Source organism: Phascolarctos cinereus, unplaced genomic scaffold (genome assembly GCF_003287225.1).
Source record: "Phascolarctos cinereus isolate Bilbo 61053 unplaced genomic scaffold, phaCin_HiC Scaffold_9;HRSCAF=440, whole genome shotgun sequence".
NCBI classification, from domain to species: Eukaryota; Metazoa; Chordata; class Mammalia; order Diprotodontia; family Phascolarctidae; genus Phascolarctos; species Phascolarctos cinereus.
This window is the reverse complement of record NW_027556402.1, coordinates 66,699,367-66,721,557: the sequence shown is the minus strand read 5'-3', so window position 1 is coordinate 66,721,557 and position 22,191 is coordinate 66,699,367. Positions and strand designations below refer to the sequence as shown.

Below are 22,191 nucleotides of genomic sequence, written 5' to 3'. Positions count from 1 at the left end.
CTCAATAATCATTTATTAAGCACCTACTATATGCCAGGCACTATGCTAAGCACTGGGGATACATGGAAAGGTTGGACTTAGAAAAGACAACAGGGGTTCATTGTGCTGAGGATTATTCTATTGTAAGCAAGTTGGAGGAGCTTGAGTATTTAATGAAATATATATGTATATATATATATATATACATATATATATATATATATATATATACATATATATATACACACACACATATATATTAACAGCAAGTTTATGGAAGTGAGTATGATAAATTGATAGGAATAAGGGAAAGCTTGTATGAACTGATGCAAAGCAAAGTAAGTGGAGCTAGGAGAACAACATACACTAATTATCACATTAATGCAAATGAAAGGAATGATAACATTCTTAAAAACTGCTGTTGATATCTTTTGTTTTTTATATCACTTATATTTCCCTTTATATTCCTCCCTTCTCCCCAGTCTAAAGGTCCACCCTTTATAATTGAGAATAAGAGAAAAAAAATAATTCAATGTATAGAAAACCAATATATGGGAAAAGTCAGACATTATAGATAATGTTCCACACCCAAGGTCCCTAACCTCTACAAAGAAATGATCATTTGGAAGCATTTCATTAAAGAATGAATGCTAAAGAATAAAATTACTGAAGGTAGCCCTGGAGAAGGCAGGTCCCCCCCTCTTTTTTTTTGTTTTTGTTAGAGAGGTGGGAGACCATAAATATGGAACGCTTCATCTCTCATCAGATAGCTACTGTGCAAGTTGATTTTGCTTAACTGTTTTCCCTTGTTACAAAGGAAGGCTCATTTGGTGGTAGAGCAGACAAGTATCTGGAAATGAATTTGACATAAAAGCAGAAAAGCTCAATAACATTCTTAAAGATAAAACAAAATTGGGCTTATATATTGTTTTGCCACAAAGTCTTCCAATGACTCCTCACAGCATGGAGGCAAACCTGGGTTCTTGAGGGATATTCTAGTAAAGTACAAGCTTTGAGAGGGTCTACCAAGCTGAAGGGCCTTTGAGTAGAGGATCTGGGAATGAATAGCATGGCTAATTATGTGGGAATGACATAGCAAAGAGACTTGCCACCAGAGGACTAGTCAACATGTCATGAATTCTTTGACCACAACAACTCCTTAAAATGTCCGCTGAGATAAGGAGGAAGTTTGATCCTTGTTAGTGGACAGCATCCACTTTGACAAGACTGGGTGTTTCTGAAGTGTTGAAATATGCTGTTTGATGCCCCTAATAATAGGCATTTGTGAAATAATTTGCAGAGGTTTTTCCCTATGGTTCCATGGAAATTGTGTCTATAGTGAAAGTTTACCAGTCTGTGGTCTAGATCAATGTGTGTGCCCCTACTGTGTGCCAGGCACTGGTCTTGCTGTTCCTCAAACAAGACATTTCACTGGCTGTTCTCCCTACTGGGAGTGCCCTCCTTCCACATTTCTGCATTCCAGTTTCCCTGACTTCTGGCAAGTCCCTACCTAGATCCTTCCTTCTACTTGATCTCCCTTAGTTCTAATGTCTTCCCTCTATTGTTTACCTCCAGTTTATTATACACTTATATCTTATTTGTACACACTTGTTTTCATGTTGTTCCCCTCATTAGACTATGAGCTCCCTAGGACTATCTTTTACCTTTCTTTATAGCCCCAGGGCCTGGCACATAGTAGGCACTTAATAAATGCTACTGACTATGGTAGGCTCTGGGTATACCAAAAAAAACCCCCAGAACCAAAAACCCTTATACCCTGCTTTCAAGCAGCTCCCATTTCACTAAAGGAGATTACACATACTTATATGAATATATTGTTGTTCATTCATGTCCAACTCTTTGCGACACCATTTGGGGTTATCGTGGCAAAGATAACGGAGTGGTTTACCATTTCCTTCTCCAACTCATTTTACAGATGAGGAAACTGAGGCTTGCCAGTCACAACCAGTAAGCATCTGAGGCCAGATCTGAACTCAGGAAAATGAGTCTTCCTGACTATAGTTCCAGAGCTCTATCCATTCTGCCACCTAGCTGACCAAATAAACATATACAAAATGAAAATGCAAAGTATCTGTTTTTGAATCTTGGTAGCTGAAGATAGCTTGCAAATAGTCCCATGGGAGGGAGGAGAGGGAATGGGATCAGAAATGCCAACTCTTCCATTCACCCTGATTTCATGCAGTGACCAACTTTGACTTTCCATTTGTAATATTCTCGTCTTCTCTTTGAGTAATTGTGAACAATTACTCTTTCAGTAAACATTTATTAAACACTTGCTATGTGCCAAACATTGGATATATAAAGACAAAAAATGATATCCTAATAAAAAAGATGCTAGATATAATAGGACTGTTTTCTTTGGGGAGGAGTCATCGGGGGGGGGCCAGAAAAGAAATTTAAGTGATATTCTATTCTCAGACCTAAGGGACTGTGATTTGAAATGGATGTGTTTCCTTAGAAAAACAAAAGATTTTGTATTTCCAAATTATCACAGATTAGAAATGAAAATGAGGAGTGATCAAATCTTCTCTGGCTGCAGAGGCTACCATAGTATCCCGCGGAGGGGAAGGGTTTCCCATGCCCTTGAGTTTCCATGGCTCAAGGCCAGCTCCACAAGGAAGCTAGCAGAATTGGCAGTAGGGAAGGATTAGATGGAGGAGGGTAGCAAAATAGCCTCATAGCTAAATGGTTCACTTCACAGCTACCCAATTTCTTGAGAAGAAAAGCTCCTATGTTGGTTTAGGACCATGTAAAATCTTTCGGCAATAGACAAACTTCCTATTCTTTCAGAAGCCAATCCTGGAGAAAGCTGCATGAGAAATGAGGACCACGGGATTTAAGCTAGAAGAGACCACAAAGTTTCACCCCCATCTTTTATCAGAAGAAGAAACTCAAGTCAAGAAAGGGTAAGTTAATTGCCCAAGGTCACATATGTCATAAAAGCAAGGGTTCAGTTTGAACTACCTTCTTCTCTTTTCAGATTTTAAACATGTAAAATGGAATAGGAAGAGGATGACCAGAGCCTAATCCTTAGAAGCATTGCAGTGAGTGCACTCTGCTGATGTAATTCCCAGGTAGTCTTCAGAGTATCTCCCACTTGCATATCATGCATTTCAATTACCTGCAGAGTGGAAACCATGAATGCCTTCAAAAGGCACTAACAAGCCAAGGCCATTTTCATTCTCCTGACTGGCTGTGTTTGAGCAAGAAGACAAGGGCTACTGTAAGCCTCCTGGTGGGTACAGAGCTTTTGTGCCTTTATTTCCCCAACCAAGCTGCTGCCATGTTGCCTGTGAATGCATGGCCTTGTTGTTTCTTCCATCTTTATTATGTCTATTCTTTCCTACCTTAAGTGAAATGGAGAAGACAAGGCTACGACTTTAGGAGTGTCCAAAGATCAAGAAAGAGGGTCACCTACAGGTCCAAGAGATAGAGTTTATGGTCCACCAGCACAGCTACTGAGACCCAGCTCAGCAGTGGACTGACCCTGAAACCAAGATGCCAGGTCCTGCAGAAAAGGACTCATCTATTGGCTTTGCTACATTCAGAAGTGAAATCATTAAGTGAACATAGTGGTATAAAGTTATCCCTTCTACATCATGGGGGTTAGGGGTGTGGTGCTCCCATGATCTGGAAAATCCATGTAAAACATTTTGGCCCTCCCTTTGCACCAGAGATGAAGTCTGAATTATTATGGTATCAAAAGATAAAATATGTTGATAGTATATAAGACTCTACATATATTTTATGCATTTTTGAGTTTCTAAGCTTTTTCTGTGTCTTTTTTTGCTGGACTTTGTGTGTTATCTGTGACTTCCACAAAACTCCCCCTGAAATTCCCATTTAACTTATGCTGACCTGTAATATATCGAAACAGTGGTAAGGAAGGTCATGATGTGGAAGGGATAACTGTAAATGCTTTATAGAAATTGCTTTAACTCATGATGGAAAATGCTATCCACATCCAGAGAAAGAACTATGGAGTCTGAAAGCAGAGCGAAGCATACTATTTGCGCTCTCTTTTTTGTTTGTTTTGTTTTGTTTCTTCTTTCTCATGGTTCCTCCCATTGGTTCAAATTCTTCTTTACCACATGACTAATGTGAAAATATATTTAATATCAATGTACATGTGAAGCCTATGCAGATTGCAAGCCATCTTGGGGAAGGGGAAGGAGAAGGGGAGAGAGGGAGAGAAAATTTAAAACTCAAAATCTTAAGGAAGTGATTGTTGAAAACTAAAATTAAATAATTAATTTTTTAAAAAATTGCTTTAGATTTGAGCCCACTTTTCCTAGGGACTGAGGAGGTTAGGAGAGAATGTACCTACCCTGAGGTGTTGGGAGAAAATGTTTTGTAACTTTGGTTTTTGAATTTTTTTCCAGTAAATATGCTTTTGTAAAATCTAATTGATGTTAATTGGTTAAATGATGTTGGGACATTAATTAATGAAGGGTATCTATGATATAAGAGAGATTCTAACTGTAACTGGTGATTGATAGAGGAAAACACACCAGAATAGGAATGTGAGCTCCAACCCTAGTGGGAAATATAGCTTTGTAGGGGGAAACCTGACTCATCATTGTGAGTGTAGGTCAGGATGAGAATCACCAGACCTTTAGATGGGGATGTATTTACTACATCCTGCTCTTTGTATAATGGACACACATTCTTGCAAATGGTTAGAAGCTATAATTTGGCAGCCTCTGCCCTATCAATAAATCTGGACTGTAAATTCAGAAATTTTCCACTTATGTTTTCTATAAGTCATTTAGTTTCTCTGAGTCTCAGTTTCCTTATCTATATAGTGGACATAATAATACTTGAACTACCTATATCATAGGGCTCAGAAAATCGTAGAGCTAGAAATGGAAGAGACTACCTTAGAGATTAGCTAACCCAATGCCTCCATTTTACAGAGAATAAGACTGAGGCCCGGAGAGATTAATTGATTTGCCCTAGGTCACATAGGTAGTTAGTTGATAGAGGCAGGATTTGAACCCAGGCTATTGAGCAGAGAGCACCATATATATGTGAAATATATGATTATTATTATGTCTACAAATGTCCCTATGACATACTTTTTAATGACATTATGTTGCTGTAACTCATCTTCTGGGGTGTGCTGAATGACAGATCATAAGGGTAAGTAGAGCAGTGTGGTGGAGAGAGCACTTGATTTGAAAAATCAGAGAGCATGGGTTCAAATCCCAGTTTTGCCAGATACAACCTACGTGAGCTTGGTTAAGTCACTTCCTTTCTCTAGGTCCCAGTTTTTTCATCGTTGTACTAGATGACCTCAAAAATCCTTTCCAGCTCTAAATTGGTGGTGCTCTGAAATACTGGTTTTCATTTAAGTAAAATTGTTCATCATTACACTTATAAATGAAAACTATTTGGCCCCTCTCTGGATAAGCATCATCACCCCACCCTCATCAACAAATTGCAATAGACATTATCTAGGTGTTGCTCACAGATGCTATTATCTTTATTCACACTTGCTAATGTGGGAATGACTAATTCTAACTCTTTCTGGGTCTCTAGAGAACTGAAAGCAAGTGATTATAGAGTCCCACAAGTTAATGATTATGTGGTATGAACCAACTCAGTGTGTCTCCCATATGAGATTCCCAGACATAATGGCGAACTTTCTGAATATCTTTGTCACTTACTACCCATAAGACCCTGGGCAAGCCATTTATTGGACTTCAGGCTCCTCACCTATAAAATGAAGGGGTTTGATTAGACAGCTTCTGCTATGCCTTGCAGTTTGTACCCTCTCATGATACCTTCAGAACAGAGACTTCCCTTTGCCATGTTGGAATTGGCTGCAAGGAGGCAAAATCTCCCTGATGTTGTTTCCTTGGTCCTTATAGCTTAGTAATCAGGCAAATGAAAATTTAACACTTCACAATTCCAATTGAGTTATTAGCCCCAGGCACATTTGTATCCAGAGGGCAGACTAGGAATATATAGTTACATATAGATTTTATATATAATTATTTATAGATTTAAACTCTATAGTCATAGATAGCTAGATGGATTTAGATTATCTCAGGAAAATTTTTCTGGTGTAGTAGACAAAACCCTAAACTTGGAACCAGAAAGACCTAAGTTCAAATTCTGATTCAGAAATTTAATAGCTGTGTGACCCTGTACAAGTCACTTAACTTCTCTCAGTCCCCGTTTCCTTATCTATAAAAAGGGGGAAATTAATATTAGCATCTACTTCAAGGGTTAGTGTCAGGCTCAAATGAAATAACATATGAAAAATATTTTGCAAATCTGAAACAGAGGTTGTAATTATCAGCACCTCTAGATACCTATCAATAACAATGCCACATAATCTACCCAACAAAATCTGGCCCTTGAGATACCTTTGGAGTATGAATGGTATAATACCAAATAAACAGAATTGCACTAAGCAAACAAACAAATCTGGGACCATTAGGTGGCACGATAGAGCACCAGTCCTGGAGTCTGGAGGACCTGAGTTCAAATCCAGCCTCAGCCACTTACTAGCTGTGTGACCCTAGGTAAGTCACTTAATCTTGATTGCCTCAAAAAAAAAAATCCCAGTATTGGAATGTGCTGCCTTGGAAAGTAGTGGGTTTTCCTTCATTGGAGGTCATCAAGCCAGGGCTAGATAACCACTTGGCGATGTTGCAATCAGAGACACATGAACAGATGTGGTTTAGACCAGCTAGTCTCTGGGGTTCCTTCCCACTCCTATATTCTACAATATTAGCACTGGGAGTATCTTAGAAATCATCTAATCACATCCCATCTTTTCTTTCTTTTTTTTTTTTGGCTTACTTTGTTTGATGACCTGTCCCAGGCTTCTCTACACCCAGATTTATAGTTGAATGTGCAAAAAATCCAGTTTAATGTCGCCATGAATTGCTACAAATAGAAACTTCCTTTAAGTTGCACATCAAATCTCATTTTTTACAGGAACCTTTTCCAACCTATCATGATTTTAGTGCCTTCCCTCCCTTGATTATTTCCTATTTATCCTGTATTTAGCCTGTTTGTATATACTTATTTGCTATTCTCCCCCTAACGCCCAGGAGTGTCTTTTGCATCTTTCTGTATGCCCAGCACTTAGCACAGTGCCTGGCACACAGTAGGCACTTAATAAATGTATATTGATTGATTAATTTCACAAGCAGGGGCCACCTTGCATAACTGAGGCTACTGTGACATTGATGAAGCTCCATGAAGTACTTCTGGGAGAATTCTGGAGATTTTACTGTGATGCATCCTGGTAATCTCTGGGCCATCTTAACATGCACATACCATAGCCACTAATTCTCTGCCCCATCCAGGCAATGGTCACAGGTTCATTGGGTAGCTTCATGGAATGAAGTTGTCACTAAAAGATGCCCCAAATCTGAGCTATCTGTGGCCCTCAAATGATGTCTCTCTAATTTTTTTTTCCTATATGAATGTTCCTCTACTCACCAGGCAATTTGCAGGGGCCTGAGAGCTCTAGCCTGTTCAGAGTTAAGCAAAGTCATAGTCACCAGGTGTTTTTCACATGAATCCTGGATCATGTCACCACTCAGCTCATTTGTAACTGAATGGCAGCATTCAGAAAAGATGGGTGCAAATGTCTACAGATATGTTCCTGGTTATTTATAGCCTTGAGGCCCAGGAGATCAGCCAGAAACATGTGTGGCCATCATGAGCTAACTTTCCTGAGCTCCTCTGGTGCCTCTAGCCTGGCTTCCCAGGCTCCTGTTGGAAAAGAAAGCTGCTGTTCTAGTTTGTCCAGGGAGAGCTGGGACCATCCTATCCACCAGCAAATTTGCTATCAATTTAGGATCTGACTCTTGGCCCTTAAAAACTCCTTAATTAAATGTATCATGTCCCTTCTCTGATTCTGCTTTGCCATAAGGAGAAGTCTCTAAAGTGCCTTCAGAAGGAGCAGGAGACAGTAGAAAGAATACTGAGTTTGGATTCAGAAAGCCTGGGTTCAAATCCCAGCTCTGACCCTAATCACCTGTGTTAACCTTGGGCAAGTCGCTCAATCTCCATCTGTAAAATGAGGGAGTTGCTCTTGCTATTTTCTAAGGTCCATTCTGCCTCTAATTCTGTGATGCTTGGAAAGTATAGCATGAAATATTTAGTAGCATGCTTTATAGTAGCAAAAGCAAACCAAAACAAAACCAACCCATGAAGCAGTTGCTCATAAATTGGAGAATAGTTGAACAAAGTGGAATATATAAATGTCATAGAGTATTATTACTTCATCAGTAAGCAAGAGCAGGATACATTGAGGAAACTGTGGGAAGACTTGTATGAACTGATGCAGAGGAAAGTGAGCAGAACCATGAAATACAACGAAAAAAGCATTGAAAGGCAACTGAGCTCCATTTGATTGTGATGCCTAATTCTGGTCCCAAAAAGCTGATGATGAAACGCTCCTCCCACCTCAGCAGAGAGGAGAGGGTCCATGGATACAAACAGAGGTATACAGTATCAGATGAGGTCATTTTGTCACTTGGTTTTGTTTAAATATCTTTCTTTGTTTCAAGGAAGGGATTCAATGCCAGAATAGAAGAGAAATGCTTCAGTGTAAAAACAAAAGGCAATAATAAAACTCTTTTTTATAAAATGGAGGAAAAAATGAATTGGGAAGAAGGAAGAAGAGATTGAGGAAGTTTGTCCCTTTTCCTCTTCCTTCTTCTACTTCTTTTCTTCCTTTATTCCTTTCCTTCATTTCTTACTTCTTTCCTCCATTCTCTTCCCTCCCTCCCTTCCTTCTCATCCTTTCCATGCTTTTCTTCCTTCCTTTGTCACTTCTTTCTCCCTCTTTCCTCCCTCTCTTCTATCCTTCCTTCCTTTCTCCTTTCCTTCTTCCTCTTTTCCTCCTTTTCTTCCATCTCTGTCACTTCTTCCTCCTCCTTTCCTTCTTTCTTTCATTCCTTCTTCCCTTCTTCCTTCCTCCCTTCTTTCTTTCTTTCCTCCCTCCCTTCTTTCCTCCCTCTCTCCCTCCTTCCCTTCCTTCCTTCCCTCCCTCCCTCTCTCCCTTCTTCCTTCCTTCCTTCCTTCCTTCCTTCCTTCCTTCCTTCCTTCCTCCTTCCTTCCTTCCTTCCTTCCTTCCTTCCTTCCTTCCTTCCTTCCTTCCTTCCCTCCTTCCCCTGCCTTTCCTTGTTACTTTTCCTGTGTACTTTCCCCTCTCTCCTTCCCTTTCCAATGCTTATCTTACTTTTTGTGTCTAGAGCAGGTAAATCGAGTCCTCTTTCTTCTCCAGACTCTTATTCCTCTTCCTTGGAGAAAGCAAGGAGGGGTAAAGGGATCTGAAAAGAGATGATGGCTCCCCTGTGACCTGTGTGAAGAACCATTTCGTAGTCTTTGGTTTCCTTTTATTGGCATTAGCAGCTGCTGAAACTCTGGGGCCCTGGATGAATGAGCTTTTGATAGGTTTTTCAGTATTCTGGAACTTGACAAAAGAACAGCTTGCAGGACCCATATTTCCATAGCACCATCATTCCTTGACCAGACCTTTTGTGATGCTGTGTGTCTGCTGGGACCAGTCTTGCAGCCAACTGCCTGGATCATTTCCAGTCAGCTTAGCCAGCCAGACCTAGCAGCAGTGAAGTGTATGATGACAGCTTCTCTCCTCCACCCCCACCCCATACCAATAATGTGCTGATTGATGCTTGTTTCTGCAGGACAGCCTGGGGCATGGGCCCAAGGGGCTGTCTTAGGAATTCTGGGACCTTGAGCCTGGTGCTGATGTTGAGGCATGGTCTGCAGAGCCCAAGCAGCAGGAGGGCTCCTTCATAAATGCTTATTGTTCAAGGCTGTTACGAACTACTTTTCCAGTCTGTCTGAGAAGTCTACAGTAAGAGGTAGTGAGAGACAGGGTGGTTGGTGGGAGAGATGGCATTGTCTCATGGAAAGAAGGCTGTCCATGGGTTCAGGAGACATATCAGAGGAGACCTAGTATTTGAGCACTGTGTGACTGAGAGCAAGGCACTTAATCTTTCTGAGCCCCAGTGGCCCAACTTGTAAAATGACCATGATAATAATGCCTGTAGTACCAGCCTGACAGGGCAGTTGTAAGGAAAGTAAATGATTCCCACAAGTCAGTTATTTGCTGGTATGAAATTGAGTTCACACAAAATTCTAGAATGTAATGTGAAGGAGTTGACTGGTGAAATCTAGAGCAGAATATGGAGAACCCAGAAATTCGGTTGCACTTCATCAAGAACAGGTCAAATCATGTCAGACAAACCTCCTTTTCTTCTTTGACACAGTCTGGTAAGATTGATAAGTCAGAGAAGTCACATACGCGTTGGCATATGTATGATCATATATTACATATATATACACATATATACATATATGTGTATATATACATGTTTTCTCTAGGTATACTGTTGTTCAGTTGTTTTTCAGCTGTATCTGACTCTTTGTGACCCCATTTGAGGCTTTCTCGGCCAAGATACTAGAATGGTTTGCCATTTCTTTCTCCAGCTTATTTTGCAGATAAGGAAACTGAGGCAAATAAGGTTAAGTGACTTGCCCAGGGTCAGACAGCTAGTAATTGTCTGAGGCTGGATTTGAACTCAGAAAGATGAGTCTTCCTGTCTCTAGGCCTGGCATGGTATGCACTGTGCTACTTAGTAGCACCTGGCATATCACATATGTGAAATTCTTGGCTAAATTTTAGATAACCTACATGTATGAGCGTGTATAAAATGTATATATGATATACACAATTTATAAATATATATGATTACATGCATATATATGTGCATTCACATACATTCCTCCTTCCTTACAGAGGTAAGGGTACTATGAATGCTGAATGAGATATACAATATCAGGTGAAGCTATTGTGTTAGTGAAACCAACTTTTCACTTAAATATTTACAGATAGGTAGGTAGGTAGGTGGATAGATAGGTAGATAGGTAGGTAGGTAGAAAGAAAGAAAGAAAGAAAGAAAGAAAGAAAGAAAGAAAGAAAGAAAGAAAGAAAAAAGAAAGGAAGGAAGGAAGGAAGGAAGGAAGGAAGGAAGGAAGGAAGGAAGGAAGGAAGGAAGGAAGGAAGGAAGAGAGGTGCGTGTATAATTTATCTAGAGTTTAGCAAAGAATTGCACATACACAATTTACCTGATGATCTCTCTGTCTCTATATCTCTGATTCTTCTGACCTCCTTCCTAGCCAGTGATATGTTTATCAGTCTAATAACTCTATCAAGATAGATAGATAGATGAAGTTATATAGACACAAAAATACACAGACACACAAAATACATATACAGTCTAAGATTTATGTGTAGATGTAGATCCCTCTGTCTCTGTCTCTCTCTCTCATTTACTTAGAGTCTGTCAAAGAATTGCACATATATAGCTGACCTAGAGGAGCTTGTGAACAACTGAATGGCTGAGTGACACACTTGGGGAGCTGACTGCTGTAACGCTGTAACCCTTGCAGTTGGGGCAGCTCACTCCTGCTGGTGTGATTGGGGCAATTGTCAGGGCTGAGGCAATGAATGAGTAGACAGGCATTTTTATTAATCACTTGTTATATATCAAACCCTTTGCTAAGTGCTGGCACATACCCACCTGAGAGAAGAAGAGTGGGGTCCAAGCCAGGATTTAGGGAAGAAAAAGCCAGATTTGGTCACAGAATGATAAGATTATAGATAGAGAGCTGCAGGGGACCTCAGAGGCCATCAGTAAGTCACCAGTCTTTCCCTACAATGTGTCAGGGTTGGCTGGCTAAGTACTGGGCATACAAATACAAAGGATAAAACAATCTCTCTTGGCAAAGACCTTGCATTCTAAGGGGGCAGGAGAATTAGGTAGACATAACACAACAAGGACATATATAGAAGTCAATACAGAATAAATGAAAAGAGAATAGATACAAAATAAACACAATGAATAAATACAAAATACTCTTGGACCCCACCCCAAAACTACCCTTGAATCAAAGTTCGCATCTTGCCCAGAACCAGGCTTCCACATCCCCTCTTGGGAACCCAATCCAAATTATGTCACTGGGTGCTACTGCCTCCTTTTCAAGATCCCCTTTATATGCTGTCTCCCTTAATTAGAATGTAAGCTTTTTGAGCTAGGTGGAGTAGTGGCTAGAGCCCTGAGCCTGGAGTCAGAAAGACTCATCATCCAGAGTTCAAATCTGGCCTCAGGCACTTACTAGCTGTGTGACCCTGGGCAAGTCCCTTCACCCTATTTGTCTCAGTTTCCTCATCTGTAAAATGAGCCCGCAAAGGAAATGGCAAACCACTCCAGTGTCTTTACCAAGAAAATCCCAAATGGGGTCAAAAAGAGTCAGACCTGACTGAAAAACAACAACTACAACATTTTTTGAGGGCAAGGATGGTCTTGTTTCCTTGTATTTATATTCTTAGCACTTAACACAGTCCCTGGCACATAGTAAAGGCTTAATAAATGCTCTATTATCTATTTATCTACCTACCTATCTATCTATCCATCTTTCTATCCATTTATCTCTCTACCTAACTAATAATCTATGATTCCCCTCATCCACCACTTTGAGAACCCTAACAAAACTATACACATACATACAATACATACATACATATGTATACACTCACATACATCTGGAGAGACAAAGAGAGACAGGGACAGAGACAGAGACGAGAAAATTTCCCTTGAGTTTAGCAAAGAATTTTACCAAATCTTTCCTGCTCTCCTTATGAACAAGATGGAAATATGTGGGCTAGATGATAGTACTGGTTCAGGATAGTTCAGGATTCAGAACTGCCTGAATGGATGGACCCAAAGAACAGTCTTAAAGGTTCACTGTACCTGTAGAAGGCAGTGCCTAGGAGAGTCCCCCAGGGATCTGTGCTATCTAATATTGGAATCAATAACTTGGATGATATACTAGATGGCATGCCAATCAAATTTTCAGATGACCCAAAGCTGGGTGGGATAGCTAACTCACTGGATGACAGGATTGGAATCTGAAAAGACCCTGACATACCAGAACACTGGGTTGGATCTAATACGATGAAATTCAGTGAAGATTCCTGTGAAGTTTTAAGTAGGGGTTTTTTAAATTACCTTTGTGAGTACGAGATGAAGAAGGTATAGCTAAACAACATGAAAATTGAACAACTGAAAATAATTGGGTGGGGGTGGTGTTTCGTGTACTGTATGTTCGATATAAGTCAACAGTGTGATTGATGTATGGCAGCCAAGAAAAGTCATGGATGAAATCTTGGGTTATATTGTATGAGTTATAGCGTCCTAACATGCCCTGGTCTGACCACATCTAGAGCAGGGCTTCTTAAACGTCTTCCACTTGTGACCCCTTTTCACATTTCCGCAGTGTTCATTTGTGTTGTGTGGTGTGATGGCGTGCGCTGTGCAAAGTCTGCATGCTTTGTGTTCAGGACCAAGGCTGCAGTGAAGTTGCGTGATGCACCATGGGCAAGTGCTGCCAGAAACACCTTGCATTCATCACGTGTTTGATTTTTAATTAATTTTTGGTTGTTGCAAATTCAGAAACCTTTTACTATTGCCAAATTTTTCACCACCCCACATGTGGTTGCGACCCACAGTTTAAGAAGCATGATTTAGAGTATTGTGATCAGTTTTGAATCCCATGTTTTATGAATGACGTTATTGGCCAGCTACAGGATGGTGAAACGGGTGCGCTGGATCTGGTTCTTGAGAGCTGATTGTTCACTTCAGAAATTGGAAAATGCTACAAATCAGTGCTTGGTTTATTGTTTTGTTGACTGTCTAGTTTAAAAAGTGATGGAGAAAATGTTAACAATCTCAATTAAGCTTAAATGTGTCCTGTGCACTTTTTTTTTGAGAGCTGGTTGTTAAACATTTACTAGCACACTCCTGGGGAAAGGGCCTTGAAAACATGCCACATAAAGGGCAGGACATTTAGCCTGGAGAAAAGAAGACTTGAGAGGAGGTTGGAATGCATGAGAGCTGTTTTTAAGGATCTGAAGGATTATTGTGCAGAAGAAAAACTTAGAATTATTCAGGTGGGCCTGGGCAATGAGCAGAAGTTAACAAAGATATTTATTCAGGCTCAGTAGAATTATATAAATGTGAGTTGTTGTTATCATTATTATTATTACCATCCAAGGTCATACAAGTATGATATCTAGTTAATAGGATGAAGTCATCTCCGCTAATGTGTTCATGGAGAGGATTGCCCCTCCCTTCCCAAGCACCATATGTCTGCAGCAGGCAGGAGGGAAAAAATATGCTTTGACAGGCAGAACTCCATGGTCCCTCTCCAATTACACAGCTCATGCATACAATAATAAGTGTAATAACAACTCATTTCTATGAATACTTTCTTTACAATAAACTTATGAGGCTGGTGGTATGTATTTATTATCCATAGCCACACAACAGAATCAGGAAGTTAAGTGGCTTTCCCAGAATCACCCAGCTGGGAAAGGGGCAGAGTTGGGATTAGGACCCCCGTTCTCCAACTGCCAGCTTAGCACTGTTTCCACCACACCACACTTCTTTGCGGGGCCATAGCGGTGCTGGACCTATTATGGAAACAAATAGCCAGAGCCATATGTGGAACACATACGGTCATAGATTAGAGCTGAAAGGGTCTTTAGACATCAATTAGTCTAACACTCATTTTACAAATGAGGAAAGTGAGGCCCAGAGGTGTAGTGACTGCCCCAGGTCACACAGGTGGCAAGAGGCAAAGCCAGGATTCAAACCCACTTCTTCTTCCTCTCATGATATTTTCCATTCTCTCTGGGGCATTTATTGCCAACACTGAGTTCTTATCCATTATATTGGCATCCTAGAATTCAGTGAGAAGGATAAGATCATTGTTGAGTCATGTCAGTCATGTCTGACTCTTTGTGACCCCATTTGATGTTTTCTTGGCACAGACACTGGAGTGGTTTGCCATTTCCTTTTCCAGCTCATTTTACAGATGAGGAAACTGAGGCAAACATAGTAAAGTGACTTACCCAAGGTGACATGGCTAGTAACTGTCTGAGGCTGGATTTCAACTCATGAAGGTGGGTCTTCCTGACTCTAGGCTCACCGCTCTATCCACTGCATCATCTAGCTTCCTTGATAGAATTACTTATCACCAGAAACTCAGGACCTAAAAGGACCTTGGACATCACCTTGACTGACCCTTTTATCTGGCAAATGAGGCTAATAAGATGTGGGGCCTCATTCTTAGGCAGGCTGCTACATTCTACATCAGCTAAACAGCCTCAATAATGAAATGACTCCACCAAGCCTCTCGCTCACTCTCTTTGTGAAGAGGAGAAAGCTCTTTCTGTCAGGGGCTTGGACAGAACAGCTGTAGGAAGCAGGTAGGCTGTTCCCCCACAGAGTGACACAGCAGTGTAGGGAACAGCTGTTGAAGGAAGCCAAGGGCGGAACTCAGCCAGCAGCCCCGGGACCAGCTGCTTCCAATCACTTCCTGGTGGCAGTGATGGAAAGCAGAGCCACAGAACACAGCATCAAAACATTCCCAGACACCCGGGATCTTGATTAGACAGGCCATCTCAGTCTGCGCCAGCCAGAGCGAGCTTCAAGAAACTACTGCGTACATGCAGCAGACTGGGACAAAGTCTCGGAACTGGAGAGCTGCGAACTCACTCAATTCAGGTCAACAAGCATTTATTAAGCAACCACTGCATGCAAGGGTCGTAGGAACCTATGTTTAGAACTGGAAAGAGCCTTGGAGGCCATTTAGTTGAACCTCATCTTATAGTTTAGGAAACTGAGGCCAGAGAAGGTTAAGTGACTCGCCCTAGGTTGCACAAAGCTGGGATTTGAATCCAGAGCTTCCAAAATAAGCCCTCTTTCCATTGAGGCATTTGTATGCCCAAGGACAGGCTTGAAAATGCGTCCCCATATATTTAAAAAACGTGCTTCCTATGTAATAGGGTACAGCAGAAAGAGCATTGGTCTTAGGACCCAGAAGCTTCTGGATTTATGTTCCGACCATAACTTACCTACCTATGCTCCACTGAGCCTCATACATAAAAATAGAGATAATAATACTTGCCCAATCTATCACTTATGTGGGTGTCGTAAGAAAAGTACTTTATATAAGTTCCATATCAATGTGAACAACTATCATTTTTATTATTATTACCCACAAGAGGTTTTGAGCTTTTACTGTAACAACTTGATTTACCACTAATTATAAATATTGTTATTATTATATTCATAATGGTGCTTTGAGGTTTGCAAAGTGCATTACATAATTATCTCAACTGATCCTTACAACAACTCTGAACAGAAAGTAATATAGATATTATTATCCCTATTTTATAGATGAGGAAACTGAGGCTGAAGAGATTTGTCTATGGTCAGTATCAAGATTTCTCCTAATGCTAAGTCCAGCATTCCTGCCTATGAACCATAGAAAGTAGAATTTTCTGGCATTAAAATACAATAAAAACTATAATCTGTATTTATATAGCATTTTAGAGTTTACAAATTGATTTGCACATATTGCACTGCAAAATAAAGTAAGTACTGCAAGAACCATTCTACCTGGAGGAGCAACAGATCAGTAGATAAGAGGTCATAACAGTCATGTAAAGATGTCACCAACAGAGAACCAGAAAAGGGGTGGACCTATTTTCTACCATGGCTGTGGTCTGGATGGACAAGTGCATGCTGGATTGCATTTGAGAGGATAATGGAGACCTGGTTTAGCAGAAGTTGATGCTCACTAGACTTGCTTTGAGAAATGAGAATTAAGCCACGGACAGATTATTAGGACCCTGAAGATAAGGGGAAGCCTGATGCTATCTATCACCAGTGGTCTTCATGCAGAAGTAATTCTGAAGGTCAAAGATGTAAAGTGTCCTATTGTGCTGGACAGTAGCTCTCAAAGGTCTATTGTATTCCAATTGTTCTACAAGAGAAGACATTCAGAGAAAAAAAAAAACTTTAAATTCTATGAAAATTCAAGGCTCTGTGGGTAACAAGAATCATCCAGATTTGGGCTATATCAGCATGAATCTCAAGATTATATGGAAGTTCTTGTCAACAGGAATGTAGATGCTTTGGCTTTGAGAGGTCCAGATGTAGTGAACATCTCTGGAGTCCTACCATTGACCGGGACCATTTCCAGACTATTTTAGACATTAGCAGAATACCATAAGAAGAAATCTGGGACTTGATAGCTAGACAGCGAAACTTGCACATCTATGTATCTACCCTATGCAAGAACTGAAAAGAAGATCATCGAAAATAAGTCATTCTAGAGAACCTCACAAGACTTACTGTTTTCTCCAGCTCAGGAATAGATCCATAGTAAACTGACTATTCCCTGGTACCTTCATGAAGAATAGGAGAGGGAGGGATAGAAGTATAGAAGGAGGACAAGTGTCTTCTCATTGGACAAGTGTAATGTGGAATGTGTCCAAGAAACAACCCATAAAATCCAGCTCATTACCTCAGCAATAACAGAAGATCCCCCTGTCAGTGATGGAAGATCTCAGAAACCATCTGAAAGAACTGCTGATAATTGATATCCACACAGCATCCAGCAACATCTACCTATCATCATGGGGTGGAAGAAGAATCACCAAATAAAATATGAATAGGCAGCTAGGTGGTGAAGTAAATAGGGTTCTGGGCCTGGAGTCAGGAAGATTTGAGTTAAGATCTGACCTCAGATACTCGCTGTTTGACCCTGGGCAAATCACTTAACTGCTATCTGCCTCAGTTTCCTCAACTGTAAAATGGGGGATAATAATAGTATCTACCTTCCTGGGTTGTTGTGAGGGTCATATGAGAGAATATTTATAAATCACATAGCACAGTGCCTGGCACATAGTAGGCACTTAATTCTTGTTTCCCTCACCATTCCCCATAGACAATTGGACTTTGAGCAAGAGAACTTAAGTGGACAATTACAGTATGCCAGGTGTTCAAGATGCCTTGGGCTGTCCACCAGGCATTCAACGACTTTCAATAATGAACTGATAGAGGGCATGCTACCAGAATTTTAAGGCAGTGGAGAACAATTTAGCCACTCTCTGCCCACATGGATTCTATCAGTTTGCCTGTATACACTCAGGAGTGCCCACTTGCCACCCTTCAATAGTTTTTTGGAAAAGGTAGGTTAGAGACATGAACTCTCTGAAATTGTAGCTGTTCTTGAATGACCTTACCATCTTTGGAAAAAGAACAGAAGAACAAGAGGAAAAACTGGTCAGAAGATGGATTGGCCAGAGGAAGCTGTTCCAAAACTACCAATGGACAAGTGTCTCTGCTGTAGATACTTTGATCAAACATGAGTTACACGGTATTTCAGCAATAAGCCAGAAGACATAGAAGCATACCTTAACTGGTCTTTTACAGAGAACTTTTGAGCACTGGACTTCTCTAGATTTTGGTGGCTGTTAGTAGACATTTATCAAGAATTGTGGGGCTATTGCATTCCAGACGATCTCACTTGTGGCCATAGGTTGATATGTAGTCAAAGGGTCTAAGAGAGGTCACTAACTTCATCTCTCTTTCTGGTTCTGCTTTATGCCTGGTTCTCAATTTAGACAGGCTACTGAGCTAAGCCCCTCCCCACTAATATGACTTATAATCAATCTACCATGTGCCAAGTGGCTATAGTCAAAAGTATCCTCTATCTGGTGGCCCACCTTTTGACAATGACACTTTTTAAATTTAGCCAGGCTGGTACTCGGATGATGGACACATGGTCTGCCACCAGTGTTAGTATCTGAAGCCCTTCAAGGTTGGTAGAATCTGCCAGAGCCTTTCTCCCCTGGAAGGCATAGCCCTCAAAATCCCAGGGTCATATCAATACTGCCAAAAGGCATCGGACGAGGACTTCAGTGAATGATCACGAAAATCACTTTCAGTGTAATACCTGGCCTCCCCTGCCCCGAAAAAAAAAAAAAAAAAGAAAACAAACTTGGGACTATACTTCACCAGGTATGGTGGTGAATACTCTGGGTCCTGTGCTTGGGAGTTGTGATATCTTAAAAACCAGAGACTAGATGTTTCTAAGAAAACCTCTTGTTCCCACTTTGGCTCTATGACAGTATTCTAATCATTTCCCAATAACCCTGGCAGGGTTAGAAGAGACAACTGTAGGCGTAGGAACAGAATTAACTGTTCAGCATCCCTGCTTCCTGTTCCTTCCTATCACGTATATGAGGAAACTCAGGCACCCATAGATCTTGTCTATCTGTCTTTCTCCTGATCTTTTACCTTGTCTACGTTTTAAGTGAATTTACTAAGGCCATCCTAATCTGATTCTATTTGTCCTCATTTATTTACAGGAACAGCTGTCACTTCAAGCTGCCCTCTCTGCTTCCTGTCTTCCCTGGCTTCCTTCAAATGAATCAGTCAATCAATCAGTAAACACGTATTAATCACCTACTACGTGCCAGGCATTATTCTGAATGCTGCAGATACAAAAAAGTGGCGAAAGATAGTCCCTGCCCTAAAAGAGCTAACAATTTAATGGAGGAGACAATACGCAAACAAATATATACAAATATACAGGATAAATACGAAATAATTAACAGAGGGAAAGCACTGGAATTGAGAGGGAAATGAGAAAGACTTCTCACTGAAAGTACCACCTTCTCCAAGAAGAAATCTTTCCCAATCCTTAATCTTCCTTAATCTTAGTGCCTTCCTTCTGAGATTATTTCTAATTTATCCTGAATGTATCATACTTGTACATGGTTTTTTGCATGTCATGTCTCTCATTAAACTGTGAGCTCCTTAAGAGCAGGAGCACAGTGCTGGGCACATGATAGACACTTAATAAATGCTTGTTGACTTCAAGAGTTCATTGCCTTCTCCTACACAACTCTTTATCTGCACAAGTCTGATCTTGTGCTGAGCTCCTTTCATTGTAGGTGCTGAAAATAAGGATGGGCCATGGTGTGTACCTTAGAATTGGGGGCACTTACTTGAAAGAGTCAAGAGCGTTACTGACTGCATTGGCGAAATCAGTATCCGTTGGGACATTTTTATATTCTAGACAGTAAGAAGGTCTGACACCCAGGATTTCAACCTCACAGCCTAAGAAGGAAAAAAAAAAAAAAGATAAGCATGATTACTTTCTTTAACTCTATTAAACTGTATGAGCATTTAGCAAGGGCTGTGACTATCATTAAAACGAAAACCATTTTAATTTTCTCAAAATGAGGAGGCGGGGGGCAGCTAGGTGGCCCAATGGATAGAGCACCAGCTCCACAGTCAGGAGGACCTGAGTTCAAATTTGGCCTCACTTACTAGCTGTGTGACCCTGGGCAAGTCAATTAATGCTGGTTGCCTCCAAACAACAACAACGTGAGGGGACAGCCTGCTATTATGAAAGAACATTAGGCTAGGATACAGGAGATATGAATTTTAGTCTTAACTCTGCCATTAATTCCTCATGTTACCTTGTTTTTGGGTAATAGCCAGCATTTAGGAAAATAGTTGGCAATGTTGTCATTTTTATCATTGACCTTGTTACCTGCTAGCTATTGGCATGAAGGATGTGTGTGTGTGTGTGTGTGTGTGTGTAGAAAAGAGGGCTTTAATAATTCCTTCCACCCTCAGCATCTTCAAGAATGATTGATATAGGATATGGAGATCATAATGGTGCCTGTGATTAGAGGGAAGAGGCAGATTTATATGTTTAATAGGGTAGACTTATTTAAAAAAATATTTAGTAATTTATTTTTCCCTAATGGCTTGCAAAAACAATTTTTAATTTAATTTTTTAAAAAATTTGAGTTTCAGATTCTCTTTCTCCCTCCGTCTCCTCCTCCCTCATTGAGAAGGCAAGCAATTTGATATAGGTTATACATGTGCAGTCACACAAAACATTTCTATTTTTGTTGGGTTGTGAAAGAAAACGCAGATTAAAAAAACCCCAGAAAAATAAAGAAAGTAGAAGAAAAGTATTCTTTGATCTACATTCAGACGACTCCATTTTTTTCCCTCTGGGGATAGATAGCATTTTTCATCATAAGTCCTTCAGAATTCTCTTGGATCACTGCACTGCTGAGAAGTCATTCACAGTTGATCATTGTACAATATTGTTGTTACTGTGTACAATGTTCTCCTGGTAATGCTTATTTCACTTTGCATCAGTTCATGTAAGTCTTTCCAGGTGTTTTTCAGAAAGGATCCTGTTCATCATTTCTCACAGCATAATAGTATTCCATCACAGTCATATGCCACAACTTGTTCAGCCATTCCTCAACTGATGGTCATCCCCTCAATTTCCAGTTCTTTGCCAACACTAAAAGAGCTGCTATAAATATTTTTGTATATATAGGTCCTTTTCCTTTGTTTTTTTTTTAATCTCTTTGGGATACAGACCTAGTAGTGGGATTGCTGGGTGAAAGGGCCTGCTTGGTTTTATAGTCCTTTGTATATAAGATCCAAATTGCTCTACAGAATGGCTGAATCAGTTCACATATCCACCAGCAGTGCATCAGGGTCTCAATTTTCCCACATCCCCTCCAACGTTTCTCATTTTCTTTTTCTGGCGTATTAGCCAATCTGATAAGTGTGGAATGGCACCTCAGAGTTGTTTCATTTGCATTTCTCTAATCAGTGATTTAGAACATTTTTTCATATAACTATAGATAGCTTTGTTTACTTTATCTGAAAACTACCTTTTTATATTCTTTGACCATTTATCAATTGGGGAATGGCTTGTGTTCTTATAAATTTGTCTTAATTCTCTATATATTTTAGAAATGAGGCCTTTATCAGAGAGACTGGTTGTAAAAATTCTTTCCCAGTTTTCTACCTTCCTTCTAATCTTAGCTGTATTGGCTTTGTTTGTGCAAAAACTTTTCAATTTAACGTAATCAAAATGATCCATTTTGCATTCCATAATGTTCTCTATCTCCTGTTTGGTCATGAATTCTTCTGTTCTCCATAGATCTGATAGGTAAACTATTCCTTGTTCTCCCAGTTTACTTATGGTATCAGCCTTTATATCTAAATCATGAACCCATTTTGACTTTATTTTCATATGTGGTGTGAGATTTGAGTCTATGCCTAGTTTCTGCCATACTCTTTTCCAGTTTTCCCAGCAGTTTTTTTCAAACAGTGGGTTCTTATCCCAGAAGCTGGGGTCTTTGGGTTTATCAAATAATAGATTACTATAGTCATTGACTACTGTGTCTTGCATATTTAACCTATTCCACTGATCCACCTCCCTATTTCTTAG

At 40.2% G+C, this 22,191-nt stretch overlaps 1 protein-coding gene across 2 annotated transcripts in view; it reads right to left on the bottom strand.

The window, feature by feature from the left end:
• ENPP6 (ectonucleotide pyrophosphatase/phosphodiesterase 6) overlaps window positions 1–22,191 on the bottom strand; it is a 178,716-nt gene that overhangs the window by 53,825 nt on the left and 102,700 nt on the right. For both annotated transcript variants that reach the window (XM_021007704.2, XM_021007703.2), the window contains exon 3: window positions 19,925–20,036. In XM_021007704.2, coding sequence (XP_020863363.1) covers window positions 19,925–20,036 — 112 coding nt within the window. The remainder of the gene's footprint in view (window positions 1–19,924; window positions 20,037–22,191) is intronic.